The sequence below is a fragment of the Electrona antarctica genome (genome assembly GCF_951216825.1).
Source record: "Electrona antarctica genome assembly, chromosome: 7".
NCBI classification, from domain to species: Eukaryota; Metazoa; Chordata; class Actinopteri; order Myctophiformes; family Myctophidae; genus Electrona; species Electrona antarctica.
This window is the reverse complement of record NC_136812.1, coordinates 29,235,752-29,250,478: the sequence shown is the minus strand read 5'-3', so window position 1 is coordinate 29,250,478 and position 14,727 is coordinate 29,235,752. Positions and strand designations below refer to the sequence as shown.

Genomic DNA, 14,727 nt, shown 5'->3' with positions numbered 1-14,727 from the left:
CACACACACACACAGCATCGGGTCAAGTTCAAAATGACATGTTATGAATCAATTGACATTTAGAATTTGTGTCCTTGTTACCATTACTCATATTGTGATTTTAATTTTTTATGAAGGTATTGCAGTGCAGTGTTGACATATGTAACATTTCCCAACAGCTTAGTTATCCATCTTTTCTCCTTTGCTCAAAGCCTGCTACATTTTAACTGCTGCTGACTAAAGCACGCCTGACATATTGGTGTGGCTGATATATCGGCCATTATTTGACGACATCGGTGTTGGGAAATTGATCAGTTGGTGTATTCTGAATTTTCAACCAGATCTACTTGCTCACCAGTTCACAACGCGTTGCATCGTGGCACGTTGTTTCATAAATTGAAGTTTTAATTGTATATCAAAAAGTTAATTGTGTTTACTTATAAGTTAGATGTTCTCCAATAGAAGCTTTAATATTACAAAATATCGGTCGAAACATCAGTAATCAGTGATTTAGGAGGACTCTCCGAGATGGGGATCGGATTCGGATCCAAAAATCTGGCATCAGTCAAGCTCTACTGCTGACATGCTGTATTTCTCTGTCAGTAGGTCTGACATCAATTCTTTGAGGGATTAAGGGAAATTAATGACTCAGACCTTTGGAAAAAGGCTGGTATCATGAATCTCTGTTGCTAAAAATATTCAAAAAATCATGTTCCTGTATCCCAGAACTCCACTACCCCTGGATCCTGTCTCGTCCCCTCCACTCATATGGACCGCAGCTGGTACTGTTGCTTGCTCATGGAGAGGGGACCGTCTGTTGTTGGGCTATACATCTGCTTTTACCAAACACAGAGCAGGGCCTGCACTCATGAAGTGTCCTAGAATAGTTGTTCCCAAACAGTGGATCGGAACCCATTTGTGGGTCACGGACCAATAATTATGGGTCACGACTCGAGTAGAAATACCATCTTCTTTTCCTCCATTTAAAAATATGAAGTGTTGTGTGCTTATAGATCTGCTAACATTTAGGTCTCAACCGGAAATGTTTTGGTCGGAACCACTGTCTATAGAATAGGACAGTGTAAACCTGGATTAGTGCTCCTTTTCCTGAAATCTTCTGTTTTTCCTGGCCACTACGATTTAATACTATCTCTGATGTCAGAGAAACCATACACTGGGTTAACATATTGCATTACCAGAGAACATTAGAATATGAGTTGAAATACATTTGAACCTTACTTAGTTTTAAGCTTACCATTGTCTGTTCTCTGTCCTTTAGGAGTGGATATTCTCTACCGGCTGGGGCTCACAGCCCAGAACAGCAGAGACGTTCCCTACAAGAGGCCCAGCTCCCCCTCCCCCTCTTTTTCCTCCACTTCCATCAACCCTCCCACACTCCTGAGCCCCGATCCCTCTCAAGACGGAGTTCTGCTCGGCCCAAACTCCCTCTTTGAGGCCCCTGCAGGCGGTTTGTTCCCGCCAGAGATCGGTGAGGAGTTTTCTGTGGTGGTCAGCCTCAGCTCCTGGCGAGCGAACAATGCTTTTCTCTTCAGTGTCAAGGACGGCAGGGACCGGCTACGTTTTGGCATCCAGCTCTTGCCGCGCAGAGTGGCGGTGTACACTGCTGAGAAGGCCTCAGTCTACTTCACCTACGAATGGCAGGACGGACGCCAGCACTCGTTTGCCATTGGTGTTCGTCCTCGCTCTGTGTCCTTCTATGCAGATTGCGGGGCGGTGCACCAGCGCGAACAGACACTCGTCAGGCCTCAGGTGTTGGGGGATTCTGGGGGCCTGTTCACTCTTGGGAGGATGAACTCCAAAGCAGCTCCTTTCCTGGGTCGTGTCTGCCAGTTGGACATCTACCCATCTGCCCAGGCTGCCACTCGCTACTGCGACTACCTTAAAAAACAGTGTCGGCTGGCCGACACTTTTCGATCGAACATGCCAACATTAGGTTTAGATATGGAGGTTAATGACCACCCCGCTCCCACTACAGATCATCCCCCTACACTGGCTGAAGACTCCCACACCCATCAGACCCTCGCAACGACTAGAGCAACACTCCACCCGTCCACTGATAGTCCCCTTGTACAATATTCAACTCTGAACCCATCAGTACAACCTCATCTGGGGGGCCAGAGCCACATCTCCCTTCTGGATACCCTTGCTCATTCCACTACCATCGCTTCGCTCCACCCCAACAATCCCACCTCAGCCAGTCTGAGCCATCTGGCCACTCTGGGATATAGGACTCCCAGCACCACCAGACCATCAAGGGGCACTAGGAAGCCCGAGGGCGCTGCCACTCAGTCTGAGAACAACACAGAGGAGGAGAACAGTCCAAGGAGGCCTCAAGCCACCGATGCCACCACTGGTTTCATCACCCCAGTCAGGCAGAGTCGTCTGAAAGAGAGCCTTAGGAATTCCTCTAGTACCAGCTCCACGGACTCAACCCCCCAGATCCAGGACACTGACTTGCTCTTGGAAACCCAGCTGACATCAAATGGCACCACTCTGTACCGGGGGAACCAGGTGGACACCTCAGAAGAGCGTGGCGCTGATGGGAGCTATGACGATACGGACACAGGAGGCTACGATTACGGATACGAGGAGCAAGATTACTTCTATGATTATGAAGGCGGCTTCCATGGCTCCAAAGGAGAACCAGGTCTTCCGGTAAGTGCTTGAATATGAATAAGGTATATTGCTTGTCTGGGACGCTACAAGTCAGTGCAGATCTACAGTATGCATGATCAAGGAAAAAGTTACAATGCAAAGCAATCATGGTTAATTTACGGTCATTATGCTGAGAGTGGCTTGGCTTGCTCCCATAGTCACTCACAGGATAGCTATATGAAAGAAGATATTTTGGCAGGACGGTGGATTGATTTAGAGGTATGGTGATGGCATGTCCAAGTGCTTTTATTTTTTTCATGTATCAACAGGTGCTTAAAATAACACACGTCATTCCCCTGGTGAAATACTGCCACCTTCTTTCTCTCTTGTGGGAGGGAGCTGATCATCTATTGGTTGCTAGATACAGTATAGTCTGACTGGTGAGAAAGGTATTAACTATCTGTCCAACTTCATGACGTCAGCTACTGTAGCTGCTATGTTGGCTTGGCCTCCATCCCATGGAACCATGGAGGAAACTACCTGCCACTCTCTTAATGAGATCTTGCTCTTGTTGCTTATGTTTCCATGAAAAAGTGTCAGGTCCTTCTGTCTTTCCAGATCAAAGCCTCGGGATATGCGTGATATTAGATCAGTGAACTGATATGCCAGAGTTTCCATGGCATTACCTCAGCTATAAAGCACCTGTGACTTTAAGCACCTTAACTAAGACATCCACAGTAGTTGCAGCTCGTCCTCACTTCCCACCATAGTTTAGCATAAACAGCAGTGTAAAAAGTTCCCCACAAGAGTCAGTTTCAGTTATCAGAATTCTGCTGTGTGCAGCATGCTTAGAACTATACAGTCTAGGTTCTCTGTGGTCTGGAATCAATATGGGTTGAACTTGTGAACATTTTCTTGTAGGTCCCCAGGATCTTTGACAAATGATGCATTGTGTTTGTTCTTTTCTGCTGTTTTTGTGTCCTAATGTACTGGCTCAGTCTGCTACTGACTGCTTTGATGCAGTGGTGTTTTGAATACAGGTTCAGATGAAGGTCAGTGGATTAGTGTGTTTGTGTTTAGTTTAGAACTTCAAAACTAGATGGTCCTCTTCACTGAAGGAACAAAAAAGATTTGTTTTGTAGACGTGACCACACAAACAGTGTGGTATGAATGGGGTAACAGTTTTACATGATGCAAGATGTCTAAACTTGGCTTTTTGTTTTTTACTTTACTGCTTGATGCACTATTGCGCCCCGCATCCGAAACGGTCGAGAAGTGACAGAGTTACCGTGTTGCAGCTTTCCGTGCTCGGACTTACAGACACAGAGACAGATAATAAACTTATAGATAGACTTATTAGATAGACAGACACACATAGCTGCGTATTGGAGCGGAGGCACCGCTCAAAAAGAAAAACATAGAGTGATTTGCTACCCATGAACACAAAGTATCAAAATGAATGAATCTCATATCATAAAGCAATTCCATGCTTACTGCATGTGATGAGCAATAGAGTTGATTTTGAAGGCAAATTTAGATTTATTTTTAGTCATAGTCTTTTGAATACGTTTTAATTTTAGTGGACTAAATCTGCAGTTGATTTAGTCCACTAAAATGTATTTTAGCAGGCCTTGATGGTGTCGTAATGACTGACTTTAGAGGTGGTTGCATGCTGAAAATGGCGACGTTATGAGCTTGTAGATCTGCTACAGTATTTTCAGCATGCAACCAAGCATAACATGGCTTTAGTTCTCTCTTCTCCACTAGTCCGTCCTTAACATTTTAGTCTATATTTTATTTGTTGATGAGATTGTCAATATATTTAGTTTTAGTCGTCATAGCTTAGTTTTTATTTAGTTTTTAATTCAGTTTTCCTCAGTGAGAAGAGGTCGAATATTTGTCAAAATGAACACTAATGAGCAACATGCTTATCTGACCAAGAGCAACTTGGTGAGAGGCACAACCCATTTATTACTATGAACTTCTGAGTCTTGACTTGGTATCCGATTATAAGGATGGCATGGAGTTCTCTGGACTGAGCTTCAAAGGATGGAAGGGATGGAAGTGTAGACGTAAGTCACTCATCACCTTCCTAATGCATTTCCCCTCTCGGAAATCTCACTTCCACTGTCTGTTATTAGGTCTGCCTATAGCAGACAGCTCACTTGCTGATGATATGATAGGATACAATGCAGGGGCTTTTTTGTGCCAAAAATAGCTGAATTTGGCTGTTCGAAGATGATTCATGATGCTCATGTCACTTTTCCAGAATGCAGGTCTTCAATTCTATGCGTTGAATTTATTTGCCCGAGAAGAATGTGACTCAGCCTTGGTGGTAACAGAGCAAGCGTGAACTTTATTTAACTTTTTTTTTCATGATCTCTTTAGGCCCTGTTGTTGTGGTGAATGTCGTGCTGTGCAGTGCTCACAGTTTCCATTGGGTCTGTGTGTGGGAGTGTAACAGAGGAACAAACAGCTGGTTCTTTCTAGTTGCTTTCTGTCTTTTTCCCTGTCTCTCATGTCTGACATTTAAAAGAGATCCTCCAGAATGCGTCCTAATTTACATGACCGCTGATACAGTCTGTATAGAGCATTGAATGGAAGTACACAGTCACACAGAGGACTTGAGTAATGTTGATTGATAATGCTGCATGCTGCTTGATTGATTTATTGAATACTTTACAGGAAGAACATACAGGAAAGTACTTTTCAATACAAGGGACCCTGCCCTGTCTTGCGTCTGGAGCAATTTATCTGTAATTTGTGCCCCTGTACAATTTGCTATCTTGTGTCACAGCCTAAATCCTTAAAACACCTCCGCTATCCGTTACATTATGCATAGGTGTGGTTTGGGCATTACAATAATTAAACCAATCACAGTGCCACATGCCATTTAATGAGATCCATTATCCATTACACATTATGCACAGTGATATCTTGCCTTTACACTAGGGCCCATGGAAGACAATGCTTTGCTTTTGTGGGTCCTGTAAAAGATGGACGGAGTCCTCTTTAAGCAATATGAACGTGTTTAATAACAAGAAGGTTGGTGATACAAAAGGTGGTTACGTCTCTGTCTGTCTGTCTCTATTATGCTATATCATGCATGACCGGACATCCTGTCTGTCTGCTTCGTACCTGTCCTATACCGTAGTACTGCGCAGGTATAATTGTGCAGTCACAATGTTACCGTATATGACATCTCCCCCTTTTTTTTTCTTTTTTTCAGGGAAAACAAAACATCCCACAATATCCGTAGCAGAGGAAAATAGTAATAACACAACACCGTTGTAAACATTGCAGAGAAACATAACTCAAAATGAACATTGATTGATTGATTGAAGAATTTATTAACAGTTTGCAGAATTACAGTACATTTCAAGCACAAACTCAATACAAAGGCTGTTAACTGTGAGTGGACGACCCAATTAAGCATTACACTTGTTTCCAATAGGGTCCACCATGTTCAAATCATCAAAACATTTAGAGACGTACAAATAGACACTTCTATAGACAGAACAGGAATTCATCATAAAGGAGGTAAAAAGGGAAAATAAATATATACAGTGAGGGAAAGAGGGGGAGGGCGGGGATTCAGATTTTACGGGGGCCAGTTTCGAATTGCAGCCGTCCGTAGGTGCCCTTTGAGAGCGACACATGCGATCCAAGTCTAACTGCTCTTATAGCTGTCAAAAATAAAATAAAACAATCAAAATAGCAAAACCTCAAGCACTCAACATTTGGATTTTCCTTCATCTTTTTTTTTTAGCAAGGGCAAAACAATAGTGCATCAAAACAAGTCCCTTGTGTATGTGTTTGTGTGTCAATTTTCCCCACCCCCCAAAGGCCATAATGAGTTTCACTTAGCCCAAACATTTAGACTCTCGTAGCGTCAGAATCGAAAAAAACCTCTACGAGAGTCTAAATGTTTGGGCTAAGTTTCACTCAATCACAGGTCAAGCCTGTGAACTGGGTTACACACCCTTCCAGACCTGGTCATGGACTGACCAGGCAGGTGTGTGCTGGGTGTAGTTACAGCCTGGTTCGCAGGGACCGTCACTGGTGGGGTAGTCACTGCAGGCTGTGTATCCATTTCTGCTCCCTCAGTAGAAGTAGATGGAGTGTGGTGGCGGGAGACCGGCGTTGCCAGGAGGTGACGGCGGTTCCGCCGCAGCACTGCACCTCCCTGGGTGGTGACGATGTAGGATCTCCGTGTGGCAGCAGCCTCCTCCGAGACCACCGCTGGTGTAGACCACGACTTTTCATGATCCAGTTTGGCGATTCTGCACCGCTCAAACCGCTGTTTGTAGTCGGACCATTCTGCCGGCGTATCAAAGGCAAAGTTCACTGGTGGATTACATTTGGCCATCGTGTGTTCGTCTTCTCTCCTCGGTCAGTTCTGACACCATGTAAAATATGGACGGAGTCCTCTTTAAGCAATATGAACGTGTTTAATAACAAGAAGGTTGGTGATACAAAAGGTGGTTACGTCTCTGTCTGTCTGTCTCTATTATGATCATGCATGACCGGACATCCTGTCTGTCTGCTTCGTACCTGTCCTATAGAGACACACGGGGACTACAAATTCCACGCCCCCAAATGAGACAGCGTCCCCACTTCTGGTCCGTTTCAACTGTGTACTGCAGCTGCCAATGCAATCCCTATGAGAGGCATCATAAAATACCCTTATTTCACTGGTTCATTACTGAGGCTGTAGCGATTTATTTTGTGTTCGAATAATGTGTCCCATATGTTTTATTTGTCCTTTTTAATGTCATATACCTGCCATCTCAATATACAACCCACAATGTACTATAATATTATATTATAGTACATTGTGGGTTGTATATTGAGAGTTGTATATTGGAGTATATTATTAATATACTCCATAAGATTGTAAAGACTGCTAGCATCGGCTATATTGAAGTTTCCCTGACGTATTATTTGTGCGTCACGCATTAATCCTTATAAATACCGCTAGATGCGGCATTCCCCAGCGACGGATCGAGCGACCACGACGAGCGTGACAGAGTCCAGCGTTGTAAACGGTTAAACGGCCGGTCTTCATCATGCCTAAAGTGTGCTGCGTTCCTCTTTGTAAAAACAACAAAGAAAAAAAACCCAGACTTGATGTTTCATCAACTTCCAGCTGATCATGAAAAGAGACAGAAATGGCTGCACCCATCCACTAGTAAAAAATATGTGAAACCATCCAGAAGAAGTTTGTGAACTCCACAAGTGGTGGAAATTAAGTATTCAAGTGAAGCTTATGAAGGTATATGTCACAGTGAAAATAGCCTTGAAACTTATGATAGTCAGTCATGACGCAACTTCACCCTGTCTTTAGTGCCTTGCTACATTTACAACGTTTAAGTGTAGGCTACATAAGCGTTCAGATTTCAAATATAAAGTGCTCATCCCCGGAGCTACGGATGTTATACATTTGCACGTTTATTAGCACCCGTGTAGTCCTCATATTGTTCAATAAAAAGCATTTTTATCCGACGGCTGGCCAATTTCTAATTTTTTCGCTATTATGCTTTCAATACGACGTGCCCTTATCGGTTGGGAGGTGTATTGCACTCATGCATTATTATAACCTTTATAGAAAATGGTCACCGATCGGATTAAAATGCATTTCTTGAACAATACGGGATGCACGGCTGTTAATAACCGCCCGTTCAAAATTCTAACATCCGTGTCCCCGGGGGTGAGCACTTTATAGGCTATTTGAAATCTGAACGTTTACAAATGCACATAACTTAGCCAGGCGCTCAAAACAAGGCAAGTCACGCCACGACGCACGTGAAGGACGAGCGTCATGTGAACCATTAATCTTATCCTACTGAATATGATATAGATTGACAATATCAAGAAGTCAGGCAAAATCATCTGAGGAGCATATGCTGCTATATAGGATTACACAGACTGAAATTGACTGCCTGAAAAGTAATTTATTATATTATTCTTCATGCATGAAGCTCCCAATTCCCGTGAAATTGCAATATATGGGCTATATAAATAAATACCCCATATATTGTAATGTATAAAACGTATAAAACTGTAATACATAAGATAGATTCTAATTGATATTTTATTATCTATAAACCTGGAGAATCCACTAGATAGTTGACAATGGATATGTCACTCCTGGCCATTTAGTTGGGTCATTTTCCCAACTACTTTTAGGCAAATCATATGGACAAATTGATAATCCAACAAGTTTTATTTTTTCTTTGTATAAAGAATTCATATACGCCTGCATGTTCACACCATGCACCACAAATACGGATAATGTATCTTCAAACTCGGCGGCGCTTGGAACGTCACTTATAAGCGACAGGTAATCAGTCTGTCAACTCAGCTCTGCTCCGTTAACATTATGGGTAACTCATTCAAGTGGTAAATTAAATGTGAAACAAGTCATCTATTGAGAAAACAAAAAAATATGTTGACAAAGACACTTCATACATTTGGAAACATATTTTTATTCAAATCAATATAGTCTTCAGTTCATGTTGTATTATTTTAAAAGTAGGCTAACTACAGTGGAATTTCAATTGACTTCTATGGGCTGGCATGCAGTACACTGGTCTAACGGACCAGAAGTGGGGACGCTGTCTCATTTGGGGGCGTGGAATTTGTAGTCCCCGTGTGTCTCTATACCGTAGTACTGCGCAGTGCTGCGCAGGTATAATTGTGCAGTCACAATGTTACCGTATATGACAGGTCCAGTAGCCCCTTCTTTTTTTCCCACTGCGCACAGAACACTCAAGAACAACCAAGAACACTCCTCATTTCATTTAGCCATAACTCGCACAAATATTAAGAATCTTTTAAAATTCAAAGTTCTGTGTAATCTATAAATTTCCGGTTTTCATTACGGTATCAAGCAAAAAGGAAAGTTCGGTAAATCGGATGAATTATCATTGTAATCGCGCACAATGCGCCATGGCGCTGCACAAATCACTAGACAATTAACTATTTTATTGCGGCTAGCTGTTAGCATAAATTAAGTTAAAGGTATATTCAGTGATTTGACTTAATTCAAATATAACTTATTTTTTCTTTTTTTCTGGATAATCCTCCCTACTACAGAGTGTGCTGACCATATAAGGAGTTCCTCCCTGTCCCCAGTGAGCCCCTGGGGTCAAAAAACCCTAGTTTCAGTTTTGGTGGCGGGTGGCAAAGCCTTCAACCAATCAGGATGAGAGGGGCCTTCCTCCAATCATGATCGAGTGGGGGCGGGCCTTGGTGCACATGCTGTTGGCCTGTTGCACTTCCCCCCACTGTAGAGCGTGCATGTGCACATTTTGTTACCGGGGCAGACTGGGTGGTTTTCCAAATCACCCAAATCACTGAATGCTCCTTTAAGCTGTGCCACCATCAGCGTCACCATCACCACCAGCAGGACAAGGAGTTTCCACCCCCCGCCAGCACCATAGTACACTCACTGTAAACATTTGCTATCATTAGCATTAGCGCACACTATTTACCTGTCGCCAGAAACGTTTATATGTCAGGAGCGAATCGGCGATGCGGTACAAAGTCACAAATGACACCCGAACATTGGATGGCAGAAGATCCACCATGGACAGCTCTTCATGGATTCCGACTTATGGAGCTTTGAAAATCCTCCTTTGAACTGCGGTAAACGGAGATCAAATGTACCGTCACATAGCTGGTGGTGACGGAGGCATTGCATAGCAACCGGATCTATGTTAAAAGCTCCCGTGAGGCTCAACCATAGAGTATATATATAATAGAGACTGAACTGGCGCGAAGCTCCGCCCCCCCAGCTATTCATGTCAGTGGAAGTTGCTCAGTGGCGTTTTGAAGCACCCGGAAGACTGCCGGAAGTACCGTCTGAGAACGTCTACTTCCGCATTTGACCACCAAATTTTGGTGGTCAAATGCGGAAGTGCAACCGAGCGCTCAATGTTAAAGCCCAGCTGCACGGGGTTTCCCGGTCATGAATCCACGGGTTCGCCTGTAGTCCCTCCTCCTACCACTAGGGAGGAGAGCTTCAACGTTGGAAAGCCTGCCTGCCCCCTTGGGCTCAACCATTATATACACAGAGTATATGTTGTGGTCCGTATATATATGGACCTAGCAACTCTAGAGGTCTCAGGAGCGCATTCTTTTATCAAACGGAATTCGCATTACGGGTGGTTTGAGGAGGCGCTTTCCGTTGTCCTAAACCTGTGTGCATAAGATAGCAATTATAGGGAAAGTGCATCAACACGCCTACAGAGTAGACACACCCCCACCCGCAAATAAAGGTGTCGGCACTCGGCATAATGTATAGTGGGTATAGTAGCCGCAAGATACCATTTACGTATAGTGGAAGCTCCTAAATACGTAATTCACGGATAATAGTTAATGCTTGCGGGTAAGGTGCCATACAGTACGTTAGAGCCCAAGGTCTGCTAAGAGGATATATAACCCAAGAAAGCCTTTGGCTTGTTTCCATTGGGGTCCTTGTCCTTTACATTCAATCCAATTCAACAATTCATTGCTAATATTGATTACTGCTCAAAGTAGTCTCATACAGTATAGTATAAGCAGTATGATATTGCTCACGTTCAATTTATCATTATGAGCTGCTCAATTACGTTTTTGGCTTGGAGTAGTCAGTAGTCACCCTTGCTATTTTAATTTAATCACTGCATCGAATCCAACTTTGAAAGTGAGCTGACAGTTTGGTCCAAAATCTCCACATCCATTAATATTCAATGAAATATCAATTTTGCAGTAATGTGGCTGACATTTCTTGTTAAGGCAGCTTACTGTGACTATAAAACACTACAGGAAACAATATGTTGGATCTAGCCATAGGATGCTGTGTCCAAATAATCAATAACAACCATAGAAATGTCCTTTGTATGATTGGATACAATTAAATAAAGCATATAATAGCCTACCATTGATGGGATTATACAGCAACAATGGGCTTAATGCCTTATAAGACTTTGGATTAGGTCCTAAACCAGTTTAAATCGATGTTGAACTGTTGCACAACATTATAAGCATGGATAAAATCTACCCACATTTTAATTTAAGCCTGTATGTCATTGAGATTTACATTTCAACAGGGATTTCAACAGAAATGTATTTTAATCAGGTTGCACCAGACTTCTAAACTCACATTTAAAACATCTAAACTGTCACTTGAGGTGGTTTAGCTAAGAAGGCAGCATACCTAAGGTGGATAGAACATCAGAGGCAAATTCCTCACGTGAATATAAGGCACAAGTGGGGTCAGTGGGCCCCAGGAGAGAATTGTCAATTATTTAGAAAATAATATTTTAAGCACGTAACTGGTAAATGGAATAATAAAACTTGAAACGCCAGAGGAATGTTTCACCAATATAGCACAACTGTTACTGTACTGTATGTATGTTGTATTTGTCCATCAACTCAAGCAATTTATGCCTTTGCAATGATGTAAAGTGTTGAACCTCTCTTGTTGGTCATGTCAGCTGCCTTGTAGCTAGCAAATCCAATGAACTTGGCACAACCTTAAGTTATGCTCCAGTGTTACTGTCTGGTTTTGCTCATTTTGATTCCGATCATGGGTTTAAATAAAATCAGAATTGATACATAATAAAGAAAATGTTCTTTAGTATGATTATCCTTGAATTGTTATTTACAACGTAGATAATTCAACGTGGCAAAAACGTGGCAAAAATAATAATTCATCCATGAATTAACCACATGAACACTAGAGTCCCTGTTCTGGGGGAAACACAGCTACAATTTACAATTTAGGCATTTAGCAGACGCTCTTAATCCAGAGCGATTTACAGTAACCAATAACAACACATGTTAATACAAGTACATAAACAATAGTCATCAAGGATCATACGTAAGCTACAAACCTACAGTAACATCTGTCTAACAGTGGAAAATCTATATAATGAAACTATGTGTATATACTATAGTGATATGTCTACATAAAATTAAAGTTAAAAAAGAAAAGAAAAGTTGAGCCTTTGCATACGCCTGTAAGGTCGTCGAGACTAGGGCAAATGCTATGGCAAGTGTTACGGGATAAGATGGAGTCTGAAGAGGTGGTTTTTCAGACTACGGCGGAAGATTGGGAGTGAGCCTGCAGTTCTGATTGCAATGTGAAGTGCGTTCCATAGTTTTGGAGCCAGAAGGGAGAAGAGTTTGGGACGTGTGGAGCGTTGTCCTGGCGTTTTTAGTGAGTGTTCTTTCAGCTTCCCTGCATTGGCTGATCTGAGCGAGCGGGATGGTTTGTAGGGTCCGATCAGACTTTGAAGGTATGGGGTGCCATACCTTTGGTTGCATTGAAGGCCAGCATCAGAGTTTTGAGCCAATGTAGGGAGCGGAGAAGGGGGGAGACATGTGAGAATTTTAGCTAGTTGAAGACCATGTGAGCTGCGGCATTCTGGATCAATTGAAGAAGCATGAAGTGTGCATGCCGGTAGGCCAGTAAGGATAGCGTTACAATAGTAAAGTTTTGATATGAGGAGCTGGGTGAGGAAGGGTCTAATTGTGTGTAAACCTACAGGATCGAGTGACCACTTTAATGTGTGCTTTGAATGATAGCTGACTGTCCAGGACAACACCAAGGTTCTTGGCTGTTGGAAACAAAGTTACCAAGACCTTGTCTATGGAACTTGTTAGCTCCTGCATGCAGGACTTAGCTGGGAAGAAGAGAAGCTCAGTCTTGTCTGGGTTCAGCTTGAGGTGGTGAGAAGACATCCACTGGGAGATATCAGAGGGGGATAGAAACAGTTGAGTGTCATCGGCATAGCAGTGATAAGATAGTGAGCAAAGATGACAGTGCCAAGAGACTTACAAAAAGCACACAACGCATCGCATTGCGACAAGAAAAAAGTAGCAGACATGTATAGATCCCTGACCCTGGGGGACTCCAGTTTACTAAGTATATATTGGGTGGTGAAAAGTCTAATCTAAGATGTATTAATCCGAGTTACTAAATTGAACAACAGAGTTAACCACATAAACCGTAGCATCTTCATACAACCTTCTTGGCCTGTCAAAATAGGTGAACATTCAGAGGAAAATAGATCTACGAGCTCACAATGCATCACTATACTGTATACGTAAGCTTGTAGATCGCTGTTTTTGACAATGATTTGGTATAGAGGCACAACATTTCTACCAAAATTGCCTTTCAGATACTGAGTGCATTCCTGAAATATATTTTCATATTCATGTTTACAAAAACAGAATAGGTCTTGATATAGTTCAGTGCACTCAGCCAACCTTCCTGTAAGAATCTATAGAGATTTGCTACATAGTTGCTTTTTTTGGAGCAGTGTGTTGTAATGCCCTCTCAAGGGTCTACAGTGCTCTACACAATACCCACTAATGATGACTTTGAAAGACTGCCATTTTTCCATCATAACTTGAGACGTAGTACTGGCCAAACAGTAAACAAAAACCTTTCTGCACTGCTAATCAACATTGACAAGTCTGACTCTGAGGAGCCATCAGACACAAAACTACATGTAGCTGCCAGTGAGTTTGTATTCGTCGGCTGGCTGTTCAAGGACCAGAACCACCAAGGCCTTCTGCCTTCGATAGTTTCTTACTTTCTTCACGTCGTTCAGTAGTTATACTCTCTGGGCATTTTTAACCTGTGATTTAAATGAGAACTTGACTTGATAGTAGAATGTCCAGCTTATAAGGACAATGATACTGTATGTATGTACCCTAGCGTCCTTATTCTGGGCATGTCATAATGCCCAGATGTTTTAAGATGTTTTAAAATGAGCTTAAGGGAGGATCGTCCGTCCGTCTGATATAACGATCATGTCACCATGACTCAGCCATAACCATCCCAATACAGCTACGACCAAATGTGGACTGTAGCCTACGTGTTGTCTAATCAGGGACAAACAAATCAGTCAGCTCATGAGCGCACAAGGGGGCATGTGACATCAGGGATCTCCATATAAAGCCATAAAAGGGAGGGACAAGGACTTTACAGATACAGAGATCTCCATATATGGGCATATAGAGGTTCGACCTTTAGATGTGCAGGCTGAATAGTAGCCCGAACCTCTAGTCTAGTTAATAATTGGAAATTGATGAAGCAATCTACTAACACGGAGAGCTGTTTCTGCTGAAAGAGCG

The 14,727-nt window shown here is 42.6% G+C and overlaps 1 protein-coding gene across 1 annotated transcript in view; it reads left to right on the top strand.

Moving 5' to 3' along the window:
- The window catches only part of col24a1 (collagen type XXIV alpha 1 chain), a 142,594-nt gene that overhangs the window by 21,144 nt on the left and 106,723 nt on the right, over nt 1-14,727 (top strand). Inside the window, exon 3 of the mRNA XM_079504922.1 lies at nt 1,259-2,655. Within this exon, the coding sequence (XP_079361048.1) occupies nt 1,259-2,655 (1,397 nt within the window). The remainder of the gene's footprint in view (nt 1-1,258; nt 2,656-14,727) is intronic.